This window comes from Cnephaeus nilssonii (genome assembly GCF_951640355.1).
Source record: "Cnephaeus nilssonii genome assembly, chromosome: 3".
Classification (NCBI taxonomy): domain Eukaryota; kingdom Metazoa; phylum Chordata; class Mammalia; order Chiroptera; family Vespertilionidae; genus Cnephaeus; species Cnephaeus nilssonii.
Genome location: NC_137074.1, coordinates 84975166 through 84997143, shown reverse-complemented (window position 1 = coordinate 84997143; position 21978 = coordinate 84975166). Strand labels below are relative to the sequence as shown.

Here is a 21978-nt window from a genome sequence, read left to right as displayed (position 1 = left end):
CTCATTATGCCAGTGACATTTATGTTTTTGGAGCTGTAGGTAATGTTTCCTCTTCGAGTAAACACTCATTTCTTAGTAAAATCTTTGGTCATTGATGCTTTCATCCGATAAAGAAATTGTTGCTTAATGTATAAGGTTAATTTAAGTTTCATTAGTATTAGGAAGTTATCCCCTTTTCAAGAAAAAAAAAAGGAATTAATGGAAAAAAAAAGGAAAATAAAAGAAAACATTAAAAAATAGAGGGAAAATCTCAAAGGGAGCCCTAGACAGTTTGGCTTAGTGTTTAGAGCGTCAGTCTGTGGACTGAAAGGTCGCAGGTTCAGTTTGGATTCTCTCAAGGGTATGTACCTCGGTTGCTGGCTCAATCCCGGCCTTGATCTGGGCACAAGTGGGAGGCAACCAACGGATATGTCTCTCTCACATCGATGTTTCTCTCTCATCTCTCCCCCTGCCTTCCATTCTCTCTAATAATCAATGGAAAAAATATCCTTGAGGGAGGATTAACAAAAAAAGATAAATTAAATAAAAGCTCAAGGGATGCTGTTATAATTACCAAAACCCAGGTATCAGAAGATTAGTTCAGATGAACTTGGCCCTTACTTTTGTAGATTAGTACTGAAATAAAAGTGTCCACTGAAAGTGTGTGAATAGTGAGGAAAAAAAAGAAAATATTAATTCTACTTAATCTACATAAAGTCCTAGATAAATCCTGAACATTTTTGAATTATTCTCCCTCGAAGATCAAAGTTTGTCTCATATCATCTGAAGCAAGAGTTCTCAAGCAAAGATGATTTTCTCCCCAGGGGATATTTGGCATTGTCTGGGGACATTTTGGGCTGTCACATTTGAGAGGATGCTAATGTAATTTACTGGTTAGAGGCCAAAGATGCTACCGAACATCCTACAATGCACAAGACAGCCCCACAACAAAGAATCAATATAGTCATATGTCAATAGGGCTGCTGAAGAGAGACCTCATTTAAAGTTATTTAACATATGTAAAGAATGTATAAAGGATGGGAGTGGGATAATTTCTCAGGTACTTTATAACTTCTCCTATTCACACTGGACTGCAAGTTGCATGGGGCAATGTGGAATACATTGCAATTTGTAAAATAATATGGACCAGTCTAGTCATCTGCCGTGAGGCCTCCTAGAATGTTGACCTTTGGGATATCACAAACATAACGCAACAAATAGTACAATTTCACTTGTGTTAAGTTACATTTTCATTTGATATCAATCTAGTACTTAAATGTATATTTCTTTATCCCCCAATGCAATAAATTTTAAGCATTGTTCATTTATTTTTGATGTTTAATCTTATTAAGATGACAATGGAGTAAGTTCATAAGTGAAGATATTCATAAGTATGTCATATTTTAGCATATATCTTAATGCATAATTATTTTTTATATTTAAATTTTTTAATTAGCTTCATCCTATAATGGAATAGAGTAATATTCATGTGCATAGATTAAGAATATTTATTAAATTATTGGTGCTGTTTGAAGTTGGTAAAGTACCTGCAACATTAATATTGAGGCACTTGACATAGGATGCATATTGTTTATAAAGTCAAATGAAAACCTTTATAGCATTCTGCAAATTCCAAAATACTTAATCTATATGAAACCCAGTGACATTGCTTTATAATTTTATATATACTTTTAAAAATTGATCTTCAGCGATTCTTATATTTACTACCCACATGGAACTAATGGCATTATGAAATAGTAGCATGAAGGGTAAAAGGAGACAATCAGAAAATAGTATGATTTTTTAAAATATTGTTATTATGCTACATGTTGCCTTATTCTTATTTAATATTTACATATATAATGAAAAATTAGATTTTTTATAAAAATAAATTGCATATTTTAAAAATGATAAAAAGTATCAAAGAAATCACTAAAATTTACTTCTCTTAGTTCATAAAATATTAATCATATTCTCTCTCAACAAAACACTTCTCCAGAAAACAAGGCTTTGTAAACAGGAGAGCTGAAAAGGGAGACTCCAGATTTAAACTGTGGGAACACAGAGAAGAAGGAGGAAAGGCAGTTACTTCTATAGATATCTCAGTCAGGTCAGGATAATTAAACAGTAGACAGATCACAGGACACTGAGTAACCAACTTGGCTACAGGATTCCCAGCCAGGATGTTCAACTAAGAAGTTTGCTAGTTACAAAAAGCAGGCAGGGAGAAAGCTTTCCAGTAAAAAATTTAAAAAAAGAATTGCATGTATTATTTAAGAGAAAAGAAATTATATTCAAGTCAGTGAGCATTGTTGAGTGCCTACTTTGCACATTTGCCAAGATCATATCTGAAAAAGACCATTGTTCTCTGCAGTGAGGGAGCACAAGCTCATGTGGCTTATGCTAATTATCTTCAGCTTTATAAGCTATTCAGCTTTCATAGCCCTATGATTTCAAATTATAGTTTAGGCACGCTAATTTTATTTATAACAATGGATAGGACAAGAGCTTCTACTTGAATTCATTTTACTAGTGTTCAATATAGAGAATTTGAAAGCGCGATGTTTAATTTAAAGAGTTTATGATAACATATCTATCTATCTATATATATATAAAAGGCTAAGCGACTGAAGGACCGATCAAATGACCAGTCGACCAGTCGCTATGATGCGCACTGACCACCAGGGGGCAGATGCTCAACACAGGAGCTTCTCCCTGGTGGTCAGTGCGCTCCCACAGCGGGAGCATTGCTGACCAACGGGCACCAATCGGGACTGACTGGGCGCGAGCCCATGGCAGGCGCAGCAGGGCCTGGATGAGCAGGAGAGGCAGGCAGGAGCGGCAGGCAGCATTGGACCAGTGGGGTCCCTAAGCCTGGCCTGCGGGGATCTGGCCAAAAACTGCAGTCCAACATCTCCCGAGGTGTCCCGGATTGTGAGAGGGCACAGGCCAGCCTGAGGGAGCCCACCAGTGCACAAATCTGTGCACTGGGCCTCTAGTTTATAATAACATTTACCTTTCCTCAAACTCTATAATGATTTGCTATGTTGGAATCTCTCCTGTAGCTTGTTTTTATATTAAGTGTATACAAATATGGTTCATATTTCTCTCATTTAAAGTCAGAGCCATTTGACATGTTTTACCAATCAGAAAAATTTTAAAAATTATAATATTCCTCTTAATTTGATTTATTTTTAGCAACAATAGTAACGAATGCTAAGTTTGAATAGTGCTTTGAAGTTGACAATAAGCTTTCCCTTCTATCTTCATTTAATAAATTCTTTATACCAATAGTAAGGGTGTGTTAGCCAATGGAAGAGAATTAGAAAGGAAGAAAGGCAAACATTTATTGAGTACTTTATTAAAATTAGATACACTATTAGTTTTTTTATGTATATTATAAATCAAGTGCTAATGATAAAAATGTCCCTTAATAATAATGAATATAATATTCAATCAACTTTATTCTTTTCCTGATCCCTCCGTGATGGATGGCACCATTTACCAGATGGCTAAGTAGGGTCAAGATGAGAATTTTCAATCTATGCTTATCACATCAATGTGAGAGCGAAACTAATCAGTCTAAAACACTACCTGGACACAGATAATGAAAGCTTTCAATAAGAAAGCTACGTGTTCGAGGGTTAAAATTCTAGGGTTCAAAGCTAACTATCTAGCGGATTCAACATGGCATTAAGCAAAGGCAAACAATACTTATTAATTCACACTTTCTTCTAAATAAAAAAGTTCAAATTAGCCCCAATTGTTTATTTAGAATGAGTTGTATAGGTATAATATAGGAAAATATGAATTAAGGGTATTTTATTTGTTATTAATATAAATATATTAACTTTTAAGTATATGGACTAACTAAAATAAACAGTGACATGGAACAGAGCTCAGCCATTAAAAAAAACACACACAACTAATACACTAAAAGGTTAATTAATGGAAACTTCTAGATAAGTTAAGGAAACATATAACTTTGCTAACTGATTTAATTGTTGAACTAACTGAATGCCACTTATTTACTTTTCTTGAGTTTAGAATAACATGTTCGGAATAAAATGAAAAACTTCAAATAATCTCACTTCTTTATGCCTAAGAGTGGCAACTTGAGCTTTAGTCTAGTTTGGAGCCAGAGGAAAGCTTAGATTAAAAACCTGAATGACAAACAAGTAAAGAGGCCATAACCTGCGTGTCCAAGGTTAGCAAATATTGCAGTGAGAGGCCTTTGTCATCTCACGGTGACTCCTGTGCAACGTGGCCAACATACTTTCCCAATGCAGCACGGTGAGCTGACGGCCAAAACATTTTTTTAAGAATTAGTGCGATCCAAGTTAAAGAACATGCATGGGCTATTTGATCAGCCACTGTTAACAGAATTTTTTTTTATTTTATTATTATTTTTTTAAATATATTTTATTGATTTTTTACAGAGAGGAAGGGAGAGAGATAGAGAGTTAGAAACATCGATGAGAGAGAAACATCAATCAGCTGCCTCCTGCACGCCCCCCACCGGGGATGTCCCCGCAACCCACATATGTGCCCTTGACCAGAATCAAACCCGGGACCTTTCAGTCCGCAGGCTGATGCTCTATCCACTGAGCCAAACCGGTTTCGGCAGAATTTTTTTATATTTTTATATTTAAAAGTTGAATTTGTTACTCTAACAAGTGTGTGTGTGTGTGTGTGCGTGTGTGTGTGTGTGTGTGTGTGTGTGTGTGTGTGTGTGTGTGTGTTTGGCAGGCACATATTAGCACAAGAGCAGAATTCAAAATGTAAGCATTTTTATCAAAATAATTCTTTATGCATTTTTCCAAAATACATTTTCTGTTTGTGTAGGTTTTAATACTTTAATAAGATTTATACAGTGAAAGCAAATAGACAGCACTTGATTGGAAAATCATTCTGGAAATAACTTGCTTGAATCTGTAACCATGTGCTACATTAGAGAATACACTGCAAGAGGTGCAGTCAAGCTTATGGGATTGTGGAGAGCACAGCCCCACTGACGAGATGGCTTGGCTGTGGCCGCAGAGATCCATCCAACAGCACGTGTGTCTGTATACAGAACAGCACGTGAGAAGATTCTCCTTCCAAGCTTAGACACAAGCTTGGCTATGTCCTTCTAAAAAAAAAAAATAGATCACTTTTTAGTATTCACTCTTTTAAGGAACTTCATTAAAATATGATCACTGCTCCCCTCTCTAAAAAAGAGAGATGAATCACTTACGATGAAACAACTTTGGCAGGCACCATTTTAATCCTGGTTGAAGTAATATGCGGTAAGTTGATGGTTGTCCTCAATCTCTTTTAATTTCAACAAGAGATCTTAGTAAGGTGGCATGTATCGGTGCCTTGTATTTTGTAAGTAAACACAGCCGTTTCAGCATGGAAAGAATTTTCTTTTCATTTTTTGGTGTCTGCCATTTTTGTGGCACACAAAATACCCTGAGAAATTCAGTTAGTTTTCAGATTCTAATGTATATTATATATCTTATGCATTGATCATGTATGCCCATGTGATTTTATATTCAAAAGGAGGAAAGATTCCTATGCAGTGGACATCAATGGAAGTTATAGCCTATGGCAAATTCACATAATTAGTAATTTAGTTCTGGGCAAAGGAAAGGAAATAGCAAGGTGTTGATAGCAGAGATTAGACAGTTAGCTGAGATTTTAAAATAGTATCTTTTTTTGGATTATGAATATAGCTTTGTTTGACTTATGTTAATACCCAGAATTCTTTAAGAGAGATAAAGTGTGTCCAATGATTCTCTTTGGCATCTTGAATAGATTTTGCTAATTGCCACATGTATAATTCTGTTTTCATCAAACTACAGAGGTATTATTTGAAATCTTGACTCTTTAAAACCCAAACTTTGTCTAGGCAGGTGCAAATATGTTAATTTGGGGGGTTTAAAATATTATTTTTAAGTTTGAATACATTGACAGAGAAAAGGGCAATATTAGCCTGACACTAGATCCTCTGAATTTAAATATGAAAAAAAGACCTTTCAAATTTTTGCTGAAAAAAAAAAAAAAGAACACGCACTGTAAAGTAAAGAGTGAAGGAGTGGATGTGAGTGTGAGAGAGAAAAGAAAGGGGAAAGTCCTAATCCAAGGCCTCTCATCTACGTGACGGTAAACCTTTTCTATTGTTTTTCTGGTTCTACACCATCGTTACTCTAGTGCATGCTGAGCACTGAGGTGTCTCCCACTAACTCCCAAGGCTTTCTTAAACTGGCTCCCATCTCTCCAACTGATTTCTTTTTCTTCACCGATATAAGTCATTGACTACCTTAGACTGGAGGCATCCTAAGAAGGCTGTGTGCAGGCCCCTTCTCTGTGCTCGTTTGTCTACAGTTTCATGCAGTTTTCAAAGCCCAGTGTAATCCCTGCCTCTCTCAAAGCTCTTCTGGCAGAACTCTCTCTGCACAGCTCACTTGAGTGAAAATGTCAAGAAGGGTTAAGTTTTCCAAGGTCCTTAAAACCACGTATACCTTTCTCCTCTACGGGATAAAACTCAGTATACCTCTGAGTAAGTTCTGATTTAACCCTTTTCTCTTCCTCTCTCATTATATTTCTCCACATAATCTGTTGTATTTTTACACCAGAAACTGTTCTTCCAGAACATATATTTTCTTCCTCTGTGCTTTGATGTATGCCATTTCCCACAGAGTGTGGGAGTAGTAAGCTAATGTTTCTTGAAGCTTTACCACGTGCCAGGGACTTTGCTAAAGATTTTACTGAAACTTGTCCTTTAGCCCAACAACAAAGCTATGCATCGGTACTCTTACTTTCCCAAGTAACAGATGAGGAAACTCAGGCCTATTGAGGTTAAATAATGCACCGCCTGCTTCCCATCTGTTTCTCAAAAGCAATATATTGTCCCCTTGAGCATTACTTCAGACCAGCGAAGTGCTATGAGGTGCAATGTTAGTGGAGCACATTTTGGTGAATATAGCTTAATATTTTGATTATGTAAATTCTTTGGAACATCGATTATTTTTTCTTGTTGAATCAAAAATTGATACATCTTTTAAAGCTCAATTTATGCATGACCTCCCTCCTCAGTCTCTCTAGTGATAATTGGGGCTCCCTGCTCGGTAGCACGTCTTCCCTACCCCCTTTCTGCTTAAAGTGGGGTTCATGACCGGCATGGTCAGCATCCCCTGGAGCCTCTTAGAAACGCAGGCCCTGCCTACACTCTGAAACTACTGAATCAGGATTTCCCCAGGCATGAGGGCGAGCCACGGATGATTCATATGTGTTGTAAAGTTTGAAGCAAAATTTATCTCTTAGATAAGATAATTATTTTTCCTGCATTTAATTATGCACAACAACTAATACTTATTCCTTTTGGCCTGATATTTTCCAATTAGGATGGCAGGCATGTTATCTTTATTGGTCTCACCCAAAGTGACTAGCATAATACTTCCCATATGGTTGCTACTTGGCCCATCTTTATTAAATGTATTTATTAAACTGAATGATAATTCTATAGGAGGCATACCTTTATATATACTATAACTCATAGAACCAATATCCTTCTCTAGAAAGTTCTGGGAATGCAGTTATCATATCTTTCTTGTTTATATTGTACCTACCTCATATATGACAGTGGGTCAATGGAGGAAGAAATAATGATGAAGTGCGTCAATGGGGGAAAGTGGGGGACATCTGTAATACTCTCAATAATAAAACAAAATTTAAAAACTAAAAAATAATGATGAAATGAGGCACTGAATAAATTAAGATAATCAAATAATGTATTAAAGAGAGATGGTAGACGTAAAATTTTATTTTAATTTGTTTAGTTAACAAATACCTATAAGTGTCAAGGAATACTAACTTATTCACATTATGAACTAAGATTGTAGATAGAACATAAACCTAGTTAAATCAACAAAGGTTCATTTGAGATTCCTCATTCTCTTCTAACTTAATAGTATTGCACATCCACATCAAGTCGCTTTGTTACAGATGACTAACTAAGGTGCCACAGCTGATATGAAATGTCAGTGTTTAAACAATTTTCAATTTTTCTTTTTATATTAAAATTATTTTAAATCGATTGGAAGCAAATATTGCAGTAAATAGTATGCCACACAGTCCTGCTTGCCATTAATATAGAAGAATAACAAGACACATAAAGAGAAACCCCCGTTCCATTTCAAAAGAGAAATACCCTGACAAATTCAGTCAGATTTCAGATTATAATGTATGTGTCTTATGCATTGATCCTGTATGCCCATGTGATTTTATATTCCAAGGGAGGAAAGATTCCCATCCGGTGGACATCACCAGAAGCTATAGCCTATCGCAAATTCACGTCAGCCAGCGACGTGTGGAGTTATGGCATCGTTCTCTGGGAGGTGATGTCCTATGGAGAGAGGCCATACTGGGAGATGTCCAATCAGGACGTAAGTATATGCAGTCCATGAATTATGGAGTCAGATTAAGAGATCAAGTTATGCAAGGAAGTGGAGCCTAATGAGACCAGGTGGCTCCTAGTTTGTGACATTGAAATAGAATACTTAAAAGATGAAATTGTTTTCAAATCTTGCAAGAACATCAATTGAACTGCTTTTAAGGCTTTACAATGTTCCCTCAAGCAGGGGTTTAGAATTGAGGCAAAAATGAAGGCATTTGTATTAAAATGTAATGAAATAAGTGACTATCAAGATAACCAGTATATGTCAGGGAGTGTTTGAAATATTTTTGCTGCACAATTGTTTCTAGGTAACATTAGTAAGATACACATGTCTGCCAGCCTTTGTAGATTTAATTAATGCATCTATGCCAACATTTTGTTTATTTAAATATAGTATTTCCCAAAGTCAGACAAAACAATCAATCTGTAGCATGTTGTTCCTCATTATGTATTAATGTTGCACATGAATTTCATTATACAAATTGAAGTCTCCGGATGAAAAAAATAATCTTTAACTTTCTGTTATAGCTGTGATATGATTTTTCAAAAGGATTTTTGTTTTTATAAAGTCATGTTTGCTCAGGCTTCGTAAAAGGATGCTCTTGGCATGTGGGATCAGCACTCAGAGGTTTTTCTTTATGCTCAGCCAGAAACTGTGAGCGTGATCTCAAAATGCACAAGAAGGAAAGCTGAGATGCTTTTAGTCATTTCCTACTCACCACATATAAAACTGCTTTTAATGTGTTTGGATATGAAAACCTTTTTGTACGTCTTCAAACAAGCTATTTTTTTATAACAGTAATGGGAAAATCAGACTCCCTTTTCCACATCTCTATTTTCCAAATTTTCTCTGTATCAGAGCCCCCCAAATTTTCTCTGTATCAGAGCCCCCCAAAACGTGGCCTCTGGACCAGCAGGTTTAGCATGGCCTGGGAATTTGCAGTAATGCATGTTCTCAGGCCTTACCCCAGAGTGATGCAATCAGAATTTAGTCATCTGTATATTATTAAGTTCTCCAGATGACTCATACATGTAAAATTTAAAAACACTGTTTTATGTCATTTAAAAATACTAATAAGCTGATAGTTACTTAACCGTGCAACTCATGAGCTTTTACCAAAGGACCTGACCATGATTTGAAAGGTATAATTTGAAATGTGGTATAAAGAAAATATGTAAACGGTTTTGTTTTACGTTTTTCTGCATTCACTCATATATAGTTTCCATAGAAATTTGTATTACCAAACAAAATTTTCTTTATAATTCACTGAATTTCCTATGTCATAGAATTTTTTTTAAGTTTTAATCTGAAAAGTATCTTTACAAACTCTTCTAAATTCACTTTCTCTCTCTCTTGATCTTCCTTTAGATAACATTTTGGACATTAATAATATCATAGTTATTTGATAAGCTATTATTGTTTAAGCAATTTAAATTGAGAACTTTTCCACTTAACTTTAAAATACTCATATTAGTGTGTTCTGCCCATAAAGAAGTAGGAAGCCCTACCTCTTAAGTCCCGGGAAATTTTGCTTCTTGCCCAGGTAATTAAAGCTGTGGATGAGGGCTATCGACTGCCACCCCCCATGGACTGCCCGGCTGCGTTGTATCAGCTGATGCTGGACTGCTGGCAGAAAGACAGAAACAACAGACCCAAGTTTGAGCAGATTGTCAGCATTCTGGACAAGCTCATCCGGAACCCAGGCAGCCTGAAGATCATCACCAGTGCAGCAGCAAGGTGACGCATTAGTTTGCATCATGCGCCCGCTCAAAAGAATGTATTTTCTATCTCCAATTGTTAAGTTCTATATCCCACTTCTTCCTCTGCATTCTTTGATACTTATATTCCTCAAGACTGAAGAGACATATTTTTTTTTCTCTTTTTAAATTGGTCAGGAAGAAATCTCATGCAATTTAATGATAAAGATGAAATTCTGTTATTTTAAATTTTTATCTTGACTAGAAGTGAATTTACATTCAGGCTTAAGTCTTTGGAAAATAGGGACCCAGGACACATAGCTTCTTTTCACTCTCAACTGTTTAAACAGAAAAAAAATGTCCTGGAGTGGTAAATTCTAGTGATTCTGCATTTAAAGTAAAGCTACAAAGATAAAAATGCTTCAAAAACTTTACATTGCGTAGCAGAATGCAATACCCCCTTAATTAAGCAACTATTTATTCAACCCATATTATGTGCCATTTACATTTTTAGGTTCTGTCAAGGATAAAACTAAGGGTAAAATAATGTCAATGTTGCAAGATAGCAACAAAACATCAATGCATCAGATATATACAACAATCCAGAATGCACAATGTCCATTAGATTTCATGTTTACTCCTCCATTCTCTTAATGGTTTTGAAGAATGTAAACTAAAGTGTCCCTACAAAGTGCAATAGAAGAAATGGGTAAGGAAGGATAAATTATGTCAGGGGCCATATGAGAAGAAAAGAAGTGTTAATATTTTGGTGCTTCCCAGGGAAACTAAAGGCAAAACTATATTGTTTAATAATTTATTTTCTCATACATAAGAGAAAAACAGGTCTTCCACATTTTGATGGTGTGTGCTTTAATGGAAAAATTACAGAGTTTGAGTAAAAGGATCTACACTTAAAGTGTACACAAATCCACAGTATTAAGCAATATGTGTAAATACTGCATAATGATGAAGCAATATGATTCACATGTAAAGGGTGTAATATAGTGCCTATTGGAAGTTTTCTTTGCTTGAGTCTTTTTTGCACATCTGCTCTTTTTACTGACAGTCATTGAGAGATGACTTGCATACTGATAGAGCATTTACTAAAGTACTTTTTAATAGAACACATGATTTTTTTACCTGAATAGGTATAATTATATTGAATATTCATGACCGCATTATTACATTGTGTTCAAATAAGATGAATAAGGGGAATCTGAACCAAAGTCTTAATATCAGTATATAAAAATTATACATTTTTTGTGGGAAATAACATTTAGGGATCACTGAACTAAATGATATTTCTTAAATAGGTGAAACTACCTCCAGCTTATCCTGCAAGGATGAATCTCTGTTCTAAGTTTCACAGAGTGAAGCTACACAGACTCTTTTGGAAATCTACCTGACAATGTAACAACGAACAGGATAACAAACTTGTGCTTTCCTGGGCCATATGGTCCTCATTTTGTACCCTGAAGTCATTTCTTTTGATCTTCACTCAATAGCAATCATAGTGAAAAAGAACATCTTTTCAATTCTTTCCATATAATAAAAAAGACATTCAAAAGTATTTCCACAGGGTGGTATTAGCAATATAAAGACTAACCAATATTGTATGATCTAGGGATATTTAACTCCAATTAGGGGGGGGGGGGATTGTCTCAATATCAGATCATAGTATGTCAGAATATGCCCTGTCATCCAAATTTTAGCACATTTCTTAAATTCACCTTTTTATTCTTATTGAAATATGTTGAATATATTTTCTCCTAATATTTAATTTTTAAAACCTGAATAAATTAATGTATTTTGTAGCAACAAATATAATTTTAGGGAAAATAGGTATTTTTCTAAAAAGCACCATCTTTTTAAATTTACTAAATACAAAAATTTTGGAAATTGTTTTTATATGTATACTTATTGCCATCCTATATAATAAAAGCCTAATATGCTAAGTGTCCAGTCTTCCGGTCATCCATTCACCAATCAAAGCATAATATGCTAATGAAATGCTAAGGCTGCTCAACTGCTTGCTATGATGTGCACTCTGGGGTCTGACCAATTAAGACTGAGTGAGACAGGCCAGACACGCCCTGGAGCCCTCCCACGGTCCCTCCATAGCTGGCCAACCTCCTGCATCCCTCCCCAGCCCTGATCGTGCACCAGTGGGGTCTCTCGGCCTGGCCTGTACCTTTTTGCAATCTGGGACCCCTCGGGGAATGTCGGAGAGCCAGTTTCAGCCCAATCCCACAGGCCAGGCCGAGTGACCCCACTGTTGCATGAATTCGTGCACCAGGCCTCTAGTTGAAATATAAAACAGGGAAGATTATTTCATTATGAATTTATTAACAACAAATTCAAATTGTCATACATTAAGAAATATTTTATTGTAGAATATTTGATTTCCCATTTTTGACAATGATTATTTCATTCTTTTTTTATAATTGAGTGAATTCACTGCTTTTCACCTTTAATTTCCCAGTGATGCCCTTGCCACATACTTTATTGAGAAAATACAAGCTATCAAATGGGAAATTCTAGCAGCTAAATAGAAACTCAGTGGTGCCTACATTCACACAACATGTCCTTCTTATCTCTAATTAGAAGAGCGGAAGTGTCCTTCTACTTGTCAGAGGCAAATCCTCTCTCTCTCTCTTACATATCCCATTTCTTCCTTTCTATAGGTTCATTATCATAGAAATATGTTCTACTGCATTGTTTCTCAAGTTTTCCTAGTGATAAGAATAACAAGGGTATTAAATGTACAACTATCCAGGTCTATCACAGGCTAGCATTTCAGAATCTCTAGGAAAGGTGAATTTAATGTGGATGCTTAAAAAAACACAACACACTAAGTAATTTTTATCAGTAGGTGAATTTAAGAGATTCTGTTTGTCAACATAACCTCCGTTGATCCCACATCGCTATTAACTACTTCCTGATTTTTTTACCACCCTTCACAGCAAAGTTCTCAAATAAAAGACTCATAAACATCTAAAAACTATATCTTTTTTATTTTCTTCAGGTAGCCTTATTATTCCACTGCCTTTCTAATTTAGTTGAACATGCCAGCACCTATTCATTTTCCCATTAGGATTAGAGCAAGTCTTGGTACCTCTTTCCTCTTCCCTACACTTTTATGCTGGTGATCATTGGATCAACGCAACCTGTCTACCAACATTATCATATATATATATATATATATATATATATATATATATATATATATATATATATATATATAGCGTTCCCCTCTGCTAATGTGGACCACTGCAATAGCCTTCTAATGTGCCCCTGCTTCCATTCTTGCCTGTCCCAAGCATTTTTTCATATAGTCTTCAGAATTTTCTTGTCAAAATATGTATGATATCTTGGTAACCATTTTATAACCAATCTTGATTTCCCATTACACTTAGAAAAAATCTGGACTCATTTTGATGATTTTTTAAATTTATTTTGCCCTAACCGGTTTGGCTCAGTGGATAGAGCATTGGCCTGCGAACTAAAGGGTCCCAGGCTCGATTCCAGTTAAGGGCATGTACGCTGGTTGTAGGCACATCCCCAGTAGGGGGTGTGCAGAAGGCAGCTGGTTGATGTTTCTCTCTCATCAATGTGCCCACACAGCTTCTACATCTTATATTAACTAAGGAATTATCTGACAACACGGTCAAGAAGTCCATACACTTGTTCTTTTTTTTAAAATATACCTTTAATGTTGAAAGTATTACCAATGTCTCCTTTTTATTTCTAATTAAAGCTTTCATATTCCATGTAATCTCCCTTCCTCTCTGTAAAAAAAATCAATAAAATACATATAAAAATAAATAAATAAATTTATTTTTTATTGATTTCAGAGAGGAAGGGAGAGGGAAAGGGAAAGATAGAAACATCAATGATGAGAGAGAATCATTGATCAACTGCCTCCTGTATGCTCCCTACTGGGGATCGTGTCTGCAACTCGGCCATGTACCCTGACTGAGAATTGCACCATGACCCTCTGGTTCACAGGTTGACACCCAACCACTGAGCCACACCAACTAGGCCATTTTGGTGATTTAAATAGTCATGCTTCTCCAATGTCATTTATTTTATTCAAATGTTTATTTATTCATTTTCCAATGACTATATATTGTATGCCAATCTACTTTGTGCTATAATCCATTTTGAGTTTATTCTTGTATATAGTGTAAGTTGGTGGTCTGGTTTCATTTTTTTGCATGCATTGTCCAATTTTCCCAACACCATTTATCAAAGTGATCATTTATACTCCATTGTATGCTCTTGCTTCCTTTGTCAAATATTACCTGACCATAAATGCATGAGTTTATTTCTGGGGTCTTTGTTCTGTTCCATTGATCTGTATGACTGTTCTTGTGCCAGAACCAGGCTCTTTGATTACAGTGACTTTGTAGTATAGTTTGATATCTGGTATTGTGATCCCTACAACTTTCCCTTTTTCTCTCTTATGATTTTTAGTCTATTCAGGGTCTTATTAGGTTCCATATAAATTTTGAAATATTTGTTCCATATCTGTGAAATATGCTATTGGTTTTTTTTTCATAGAAAGTACATTGAATCTATAGAGGACTTTAAATGTTTTGTTTATTTTCCAGTAATTGATTTATTTTCCAAAAAGTAGAGTAGGAGAATACATGTATAAATTTGAAATTTTTATTGTATACCAATATGAAGCTACACCTTTTTATTTAGTTGTATTTTGTGCAAGGCATTATGCTAGGGCCTCTGGTGTTAGTATAGGTAACCCAACCGCCATCCTCAACAGCTTGTATTTATATACTAGAGTCCCAGTGCACAAAATTTGTGCATTGGGGGAGGGGTCCCTCAGCCCGGCCTGCACCCTCTCCAATCCAGTACCCCTGCAGGATCAGGCCTAATCTGGCAGTCGGACATCCCTTTCACAATCTGAGACCGTTGGCTCCTAACTGCTCACCTGCCTGCCTACCTAATCGCCCCTGACCACTCTGCCTGCCTGCCTGATCGTCCCTCACTGCTCTCCCCTGCTGGTCTGATTGCCCCTAACTGCCTCTGCCTCGGCTCCCTCCACTGTGGCTTTGTCTGGAAGGAGGACCAGACAACTGGAAGATGTCCGGTCTATCCAGCCTAATTAGCATATTACCCTTTTATTAGTATAGATGGGAGGGAAATACATCTTCATAAATACTTTAATAGTCCTCAGAATATGGAATTATTTGAGCAAAAAGACAAGATATTCAAGAATGTGAACTCAGAAAGTTTTACTGGAGTGAGTATTGTGGGACATGGTGACTAGCGAGATGTGCAGAGAGACAGAGAAAGTACCAGAGAGTGCTTCCAGGTTCTGCACAGGAAGGAGCCTGAGAGCAGTGCCTTACGGACAGCAGAAGGAGGACAGACTGCGAGGCAGGTTAGCATTCTGGATGCAATTAGATTGAGTCCACAAGGAGCTAGAAGTTCACATCTCAATCTGGGGAAAACATTAAAATTAAATCTAGGCATACAATTTAGTGTTCTCTGTATGAAGATAATAAAAGAAGCCTCAATCAAAACCATGTTTAGCAGGTACAGATCTCAATCTAGTAAAGCTGGCTTTAACCACTAATGTATCCACTTTTATTTTTCTAAAATTATTTTATTTCTAATTAAAGCTTTCATATTCCATGGATCATCAGTAAACTTTAATCTGTGAAGTGTGGTGTTAGTTCACATAGGTTGACACTGAGATTCCCTCATTCCAATCTGTTGCATTTTTTAGCTTCTCCTTGCTACTTCTGTGCTGCCCTGGGGTCCAGGGATCTTTTTGAAATCTCTAAATGCCTCAATTTTTTAGTCCAGAAGTCACTAACTCAAATGTCTACAAGAGCCAAGAAGCTAATTGAAATGAGTGAATGTTTCCTTCATATGTAGTAGAGTGTAATGGTAGCCAGTGGAGATTTCAGGCTCCTTATAAGGAGACTAAAGGGCCGATGCATGAAATTCATGCACTGGGAGAGCAGGGAGCGGGGAGGGGAGAGGAGTTCCTCAGCCTGGCCTGCGCCCTCTTGCAGTCCAGGAGCCCTCAGGGGATGTCCGACTGATGGCTTAGGCCCGCGAGCACTAAGGACATCCTTAGAGCCAGCCATGAGCCTGGCTTCTGGCTGAGCGGCGCTTCCCCTGTGGGAGCACACTAACCATCAGGGTGCAGCTCCTGCGTTGAGTGTCTGCCCCTGGTGGTCAGTGAGCCTCATAGTGACCAGTCGTTCTGCCGTTTGGTCGATTTGCATATTAGCCTTTTATTATATAAGATTATAGAACCAATCTATGCCAGTGGATGGCAATCCTAAAACATCTCAGACCATTATCCTCCTGCACAGATTCCAACACAGAGAGAAAGGAAACAGTTCTCTACAAGCTTTGGAGAATAGTGCCAATAACAGAGCAGAACAGAGTTAAGAATGAAATTTAGACCACTACAGAGAATCCAGCTGAAGGAATTAATTTTTCAGAAGTAGATAGAATGAACTATTATCAAAAATTGCAAAAGGGTGAAGGGAAACAAACAAAAAGAAGACAACTGAGGGAAAAGCCTTCAATGAAGTAATGAGGACATCAGCTTCTTTTCAGAGGACTATTTTGATTTTTTTTAGAGTAATAGATGAGATACAACATTTAAGAGGTTTTGTTATAATTGGATGATGAAAAGGGCAATGTGAAAATAGTGTTTTTGAGAAATTTAGAAAAAATGGATATAATCATAGTGCTTATGTGTAAAAGGATAAAAATAAATATCCCTTACTTTTTTTAAGAATTGAAGCAATCCTTCTTTAAAAAGTTATTGATAGAAAATAGTGCAATGTAAATAAGTTAAAATGGTCTTACACCAAAATAGTGTTCTCTTACTTTATAACAGAGGCTTGTTATACATAAAACAGCAATAAGAAGAATTTATATTTTAAAGGAAACTGTTTTTGCAAGATTAGTTTTGTAATATAGCTCCTGCTTTAAATAAATTGATTCAGTTACTTTTATGAATGTAGATAAATTAAAAATAAAAAAGGCTAATAAAAATGAGAAATAAATTTGTTTCTATTCAGGCAATCAGATACTTTTTATTTTTGGATGTTAACTATCAAATGAAATAGAGAAATGACTTGTTCTTTAAATCCATAGAACTTTTACACTTCAGATCACTAGATTCTTCAATACTATTATAAATTTAAGGAATCCAAATTCTTGGTATAAAGTATTAAACATTATATTTGATACATTGAAAATGGGGTTTTAAAAGGTAGGCAACTCAATTCATGGAATAAATACCTAAAAAATATGTTAAATGTATTTAGAATGAGATTCTGAAAACTCAACTCAATACTTAATTTATCTGAATTGATATTAAATATACTATTTCATTGCATTGCTCACTGACTGAAGAGAGTTATTTTTATTAATTCACAAGATAAATATAGAAAATATAAGCAATACAATTTTTTCATTGTTAATGGCATTTATTATTAATAAAGTGCTTCTGATCTCTAAGAGTACATAGTAAATTATTTTAGAGAATAACTGCTGTTTGACAAATATATCCTTTAAAATATGAAATGACCCGAAAGCTTTCTGTTTTTCCAAATGACTTTGACCTCCAATTCTGAAACTGACAGGGTGACTTTCCTCACTGAACAAATGTGATACGGAACCTTTTGGAGGGACATAAATACATGTTAAATATCCAGGTGATTTTTTTTTTAATCTTACAAATCAAAATAGGTAATTTTCTACTGGAAAGAATTAAAACAGATACAATAGCTATAAGTGCTAAGATTTTTGTCTTTAACACCTACAGATAATTAAATGCAATGACTTTACTTCTCCTTAATTTGTTAATTACATATTAGTCCACTGTTGGGAGCTATACATACTCAACATTACCTTTAGTTACTGATAACAGATTAAATTTATTTAACTATATTTGATATTTTAATGTTAGAGATAAAAAGATAAAGCTCATCATACATCCACACTTTTAAAAAATGGGCAAATACAAGATTTCCCTTTGAAATACAGTATGTCATCATTATCCTTTGAAATAATAAAAAAAATAACACTAAATTATAAAAGGTATTGAAAAATATTATTATTTTCAGACAATCATAAAAGTAGAAATAATTAATATTTCTTTTAGAACTTACTCTTTGGAATTAATATAGTTCAGAAACTATTCACAACAGAAAATGTATGTAAATACAGTGGTATAGCATACATCTCCAATATTATTACTATTTCTGGACTCAGTAAGCATCTTCTTATTCATTCAAAAATGTGTATGAATCATTATTTTAATACATGAAAAATAAAGCCCTTTTTAAACCAAAAGGAGTCTTCTTATGTTACAGAAGGATAACTGAGCATTCAATTCCCATAGTTTAGAATCCTAACGCAACATGAAATAATATCATTATGAGAAGATATTCTTGGGACTGGCAGTCACTTATTGATATTTGTTTCCCAGTATCTGGGGCTAATTGATATGACAGCATTTACAGATAAAATAAGAATTGATGGGAAGAAAATATAGATGTACCTGTAATGCAGCAGTATGAATATCCATAAAAGAATAATTCACAAACCTAAATACAAGGAGGGAAAGAAAATGGGAGGAAAGTTATTTTTTTGTTTCCCCTGAGCAAACATATAATTTCCATGATTTCTTTTTAATGGCTGTGTTCCGCAGCCAGTAGGTACTGATTTATGAAAAGCTGTAAAAGATCAGGTGGAACTCTGCAGGACATCGTTTACAGCTGCACGGATTGAAACCTATCTAATTTGTCTAGTAAAAGTGTGAGCTCACGGTGCACATCACCCAGCCTATAAATTTCCCCTTCAGACCCAATGTCTGGGGCTGGGTCTAAAAAAACGCCAGTGCCTGCAGCTGCTCAAAAAGCCCACATTCCCTTGGTGAGCATGAAGACACATCACAGGCTCTTCACAGTGAGAGACAAATTCCTATCCATTGATAAACTCTCCAGATGTCCTCTCCGAGGAGGAAAGGAACCAATTTTATGTCAATTCCCCAGAGAAATCCTGGAAGTGGAAAAATGATACTTTGCAGGGCTGGTTAGTCTGAGGTCACTGGCATTAAAATTAGGTCATTCTCTGTCTTCCTTGCACTTTGATCCAAGTAATAAACAGAAAAGCTCGGTTGGGGTCACTCTAATCCCTAATCCTCACATCCTGTTCTATTTGAATCTGTTTATACTAATTTTCTCTAAACTCCTTTTGAGTCTGGCCATAGTGTTGAATTTTAAAATACAAACCATTCTGAATTGAGAAGAAAGAAAAACTACTTTTTGCTATTAGGCATGCTTCATAAATATTCTAAATAAATGTCCTGGGGTTTGATTCTTTATACCCACAAACCCATAAATAAAAAGTATTGCTATTCATGAGACCAAGAGTCTACAATAGTTGACATTAGAGTCTATGTACAGCTACTGTGGAAATCCAAGCTGTGGGGTGTGGTGTGTGTGTAGGGGGGTGGGGGGCATGCCTGTAGAGATTTTAATATAATATCATCTTCTTTCTAGGTCTCATTTCATTTTTCTTATAAAATTTTCTCACATAACATTTATTGTTGTTTCTATCCATTCTGTTTACTGACTCAATGATTTTTTCCAATGGATCCAATGTTATATTTAACTAGAGGCCCAGTCCCCTGATCCCAGCCTGCACCCTCTCCAATCTGGGACCCCTCGGGGGATGTCCGACTGCTGTTTTAGGCTCTATCTCTCTCACAATTCTGGACCATTGGCTCCACCTGTCTGCCTGCCTGGTTGCCCCTAACTGCCCCCCTGCTGGCCTGATTGCCCCTCACTGCCTCTGCATGCCAGCCTGATCACCGCTAATATTGCCCCCCACTGCTGGTCAGGTTGCCCCCAACTGCCCCCCCACTGGCTTAGTCACCCCTCACTGGCCCCCCTGTCATCCTAATCACCCCCAACTTCCCCCCCTGCTGGCCTGATCGCCCTTAACTGCCCCCTGCCAGTCTGGTCACCTCTTACTGCCCCCCCACCAGCCTGGTCACCCCCAACTGCCCCCCTTCCAGCCTGGTCACCCCTCATGGCCTCCCTGCTGGCCTGGTCACCCCACGCAGCCTGCTGTTCAGTCATTTGGTCATCCCTCACTAACTTCCTTGTCAGCCTGGTTGTAGGCAGCCATCTTGTGAGGGCATTATGGTCAATTTGCATATTACCTCTTTATTATATAGGATTCTGGCTAGTGACAAAGGCTGTTTCATGCATGATAGCCATGCCAAAACAACCCAAGAATATCATGCAAGTTTTGGGACCTGGGTTCCTCAAATTCTTAGAAAAAACAAGAGATTTTCAGTTATTAAAATAAAGTTCTAAGGAACAAACAAAAACAAGAGATTTTCAATTATTAAAATTAGTTGTTTTATCTTTATCTGATGAGTAATTTAAAGGATTATAGAAAACTAGAGGCCCGATGCACAAAGATTCGTGCAAGAATAGGCCTTCCTTTCCCTGGCTGCTGGCACCAGCTTTCCTCCAGCACCGGGGACTTGGGCCTTCCCTCTGGCTGCCGCCTTCCGCCTTCACTCCGGCCAGAGCGGAGACACCTTTCCGCCTTCAAGCCGGCTGGATCAGTGCCGCCTTCTGCCTCTCGCCTTCTCACGTCAATTTGCATAATCCCTCCCTATTGGCTGTGGGCACCGCCATCTTTGTCATGGAGTTACAGTTAATTTGCATTGACTATTTGAATTTTGTTAGATAGGATTATATATACATATATATATTCCATAAGAGAATAATATACAAAATGTTATATTTATATTTTGTAGTTTACATATTCCTAAAGGAATCAAAATTATTGTTTTGTAAAGTAATGCCTCTTTTGTCTCTACCTTTTTCTTAAAAAGATAACCTCTGAAAGTTAGTTAAAATTTAACCATAAGACATAAACATAAATTATAAACTCCATAATTTTAAGATTTAATTTATAATCAAAATGCTTAAAGTAGAGAGGATTTAAGTAGTTGATTTAGTCTAAGACAGTGGTCGGCAAACTCATTAGTCAACAGAGCCAAATATCAACAGTACAATGATTGAAATTTCTTTTGAGAGCCAAATTTTTTAAACTTAAACTTCTTCTAACACCACTTCTTCAAAATAGACTCACCCAGACCGTGGTATTTTGTGGAAGAGCCACACTCAAGGGGCCAAAGAGCTGCATGTGGCTCGCGAACCACAGTTTGCCGACCATGGGTCTAAGGGAAAGATAATTGAAAAGTCCTCCACTTTCAGCTGTCCTCCACTTCACAAATGATTCTGCCAGTGAGAGAACTAGCTACTGATCTGTATTTTCCACTGAGGATGAATATATAGGGCAAACCAAATTGTCACATTACTATATTTTTCTTAAACTCAGCATTATAATTTCATTAAAATTTGACCATATTTACCAAATATGTTTATGTATCTCCAACAAAATTCCAATAGTCAATTATATTCCTCTCATGTGTTCCCACAACAGGATGCATGTCTAGAGAATGATATAAAAGTTTTCAGGTTTAAAAATCATGACCTCACACTTATACATGTCTCCTGTATGTCAGGGGGTGAGTTGAAGAAATGTCATCATGGTAATAGAAATTGCCCAATTAAAAATTTCTTTAAGTAATGGGTACAGTTAGCATATACATGGATGTGCCTCACAGAGACATTTTCTCAGGAGAACAAAAGCTTTTACCACATATCCCAGATTATATTCAGGGTTAGTATTCACAGGTAAAACACTATATAGTTTAAGTGTGTCTGGAAGGATCATTTGCTGTTATTTCATACTATTTCTAAAAATATTGGAATTGG

General features: G+C 36.3%; 1 protein-coding gene across 1 annotated transcript in view; it reads left to right on the top strand.

The window, feature by feature from the left end:
• The window catches only part of EPHA3 (EPH receptor A3), a 360174-nt gene that overhangs the window by 327566 nt on the left and 10630 nt on the right, over window positions 1–21978 (top strand). Inside the window, exons 12-14 of the mRNA XM_079766339.1 lie at window positions 6663–6772; window positions 8259–8408; window positions 9964–10157. Of these exons, the coding sequence (XP_079622465.1) occupies window positions 6663–6772; window positions 8259–8408; window positions 9964–10157 (454 nt within the window). The remainder of the gene's footprint in view (window positions 1–6662; window positions 6773–8258; window positions 8409–9963; window positions 10158–21978) is intronic.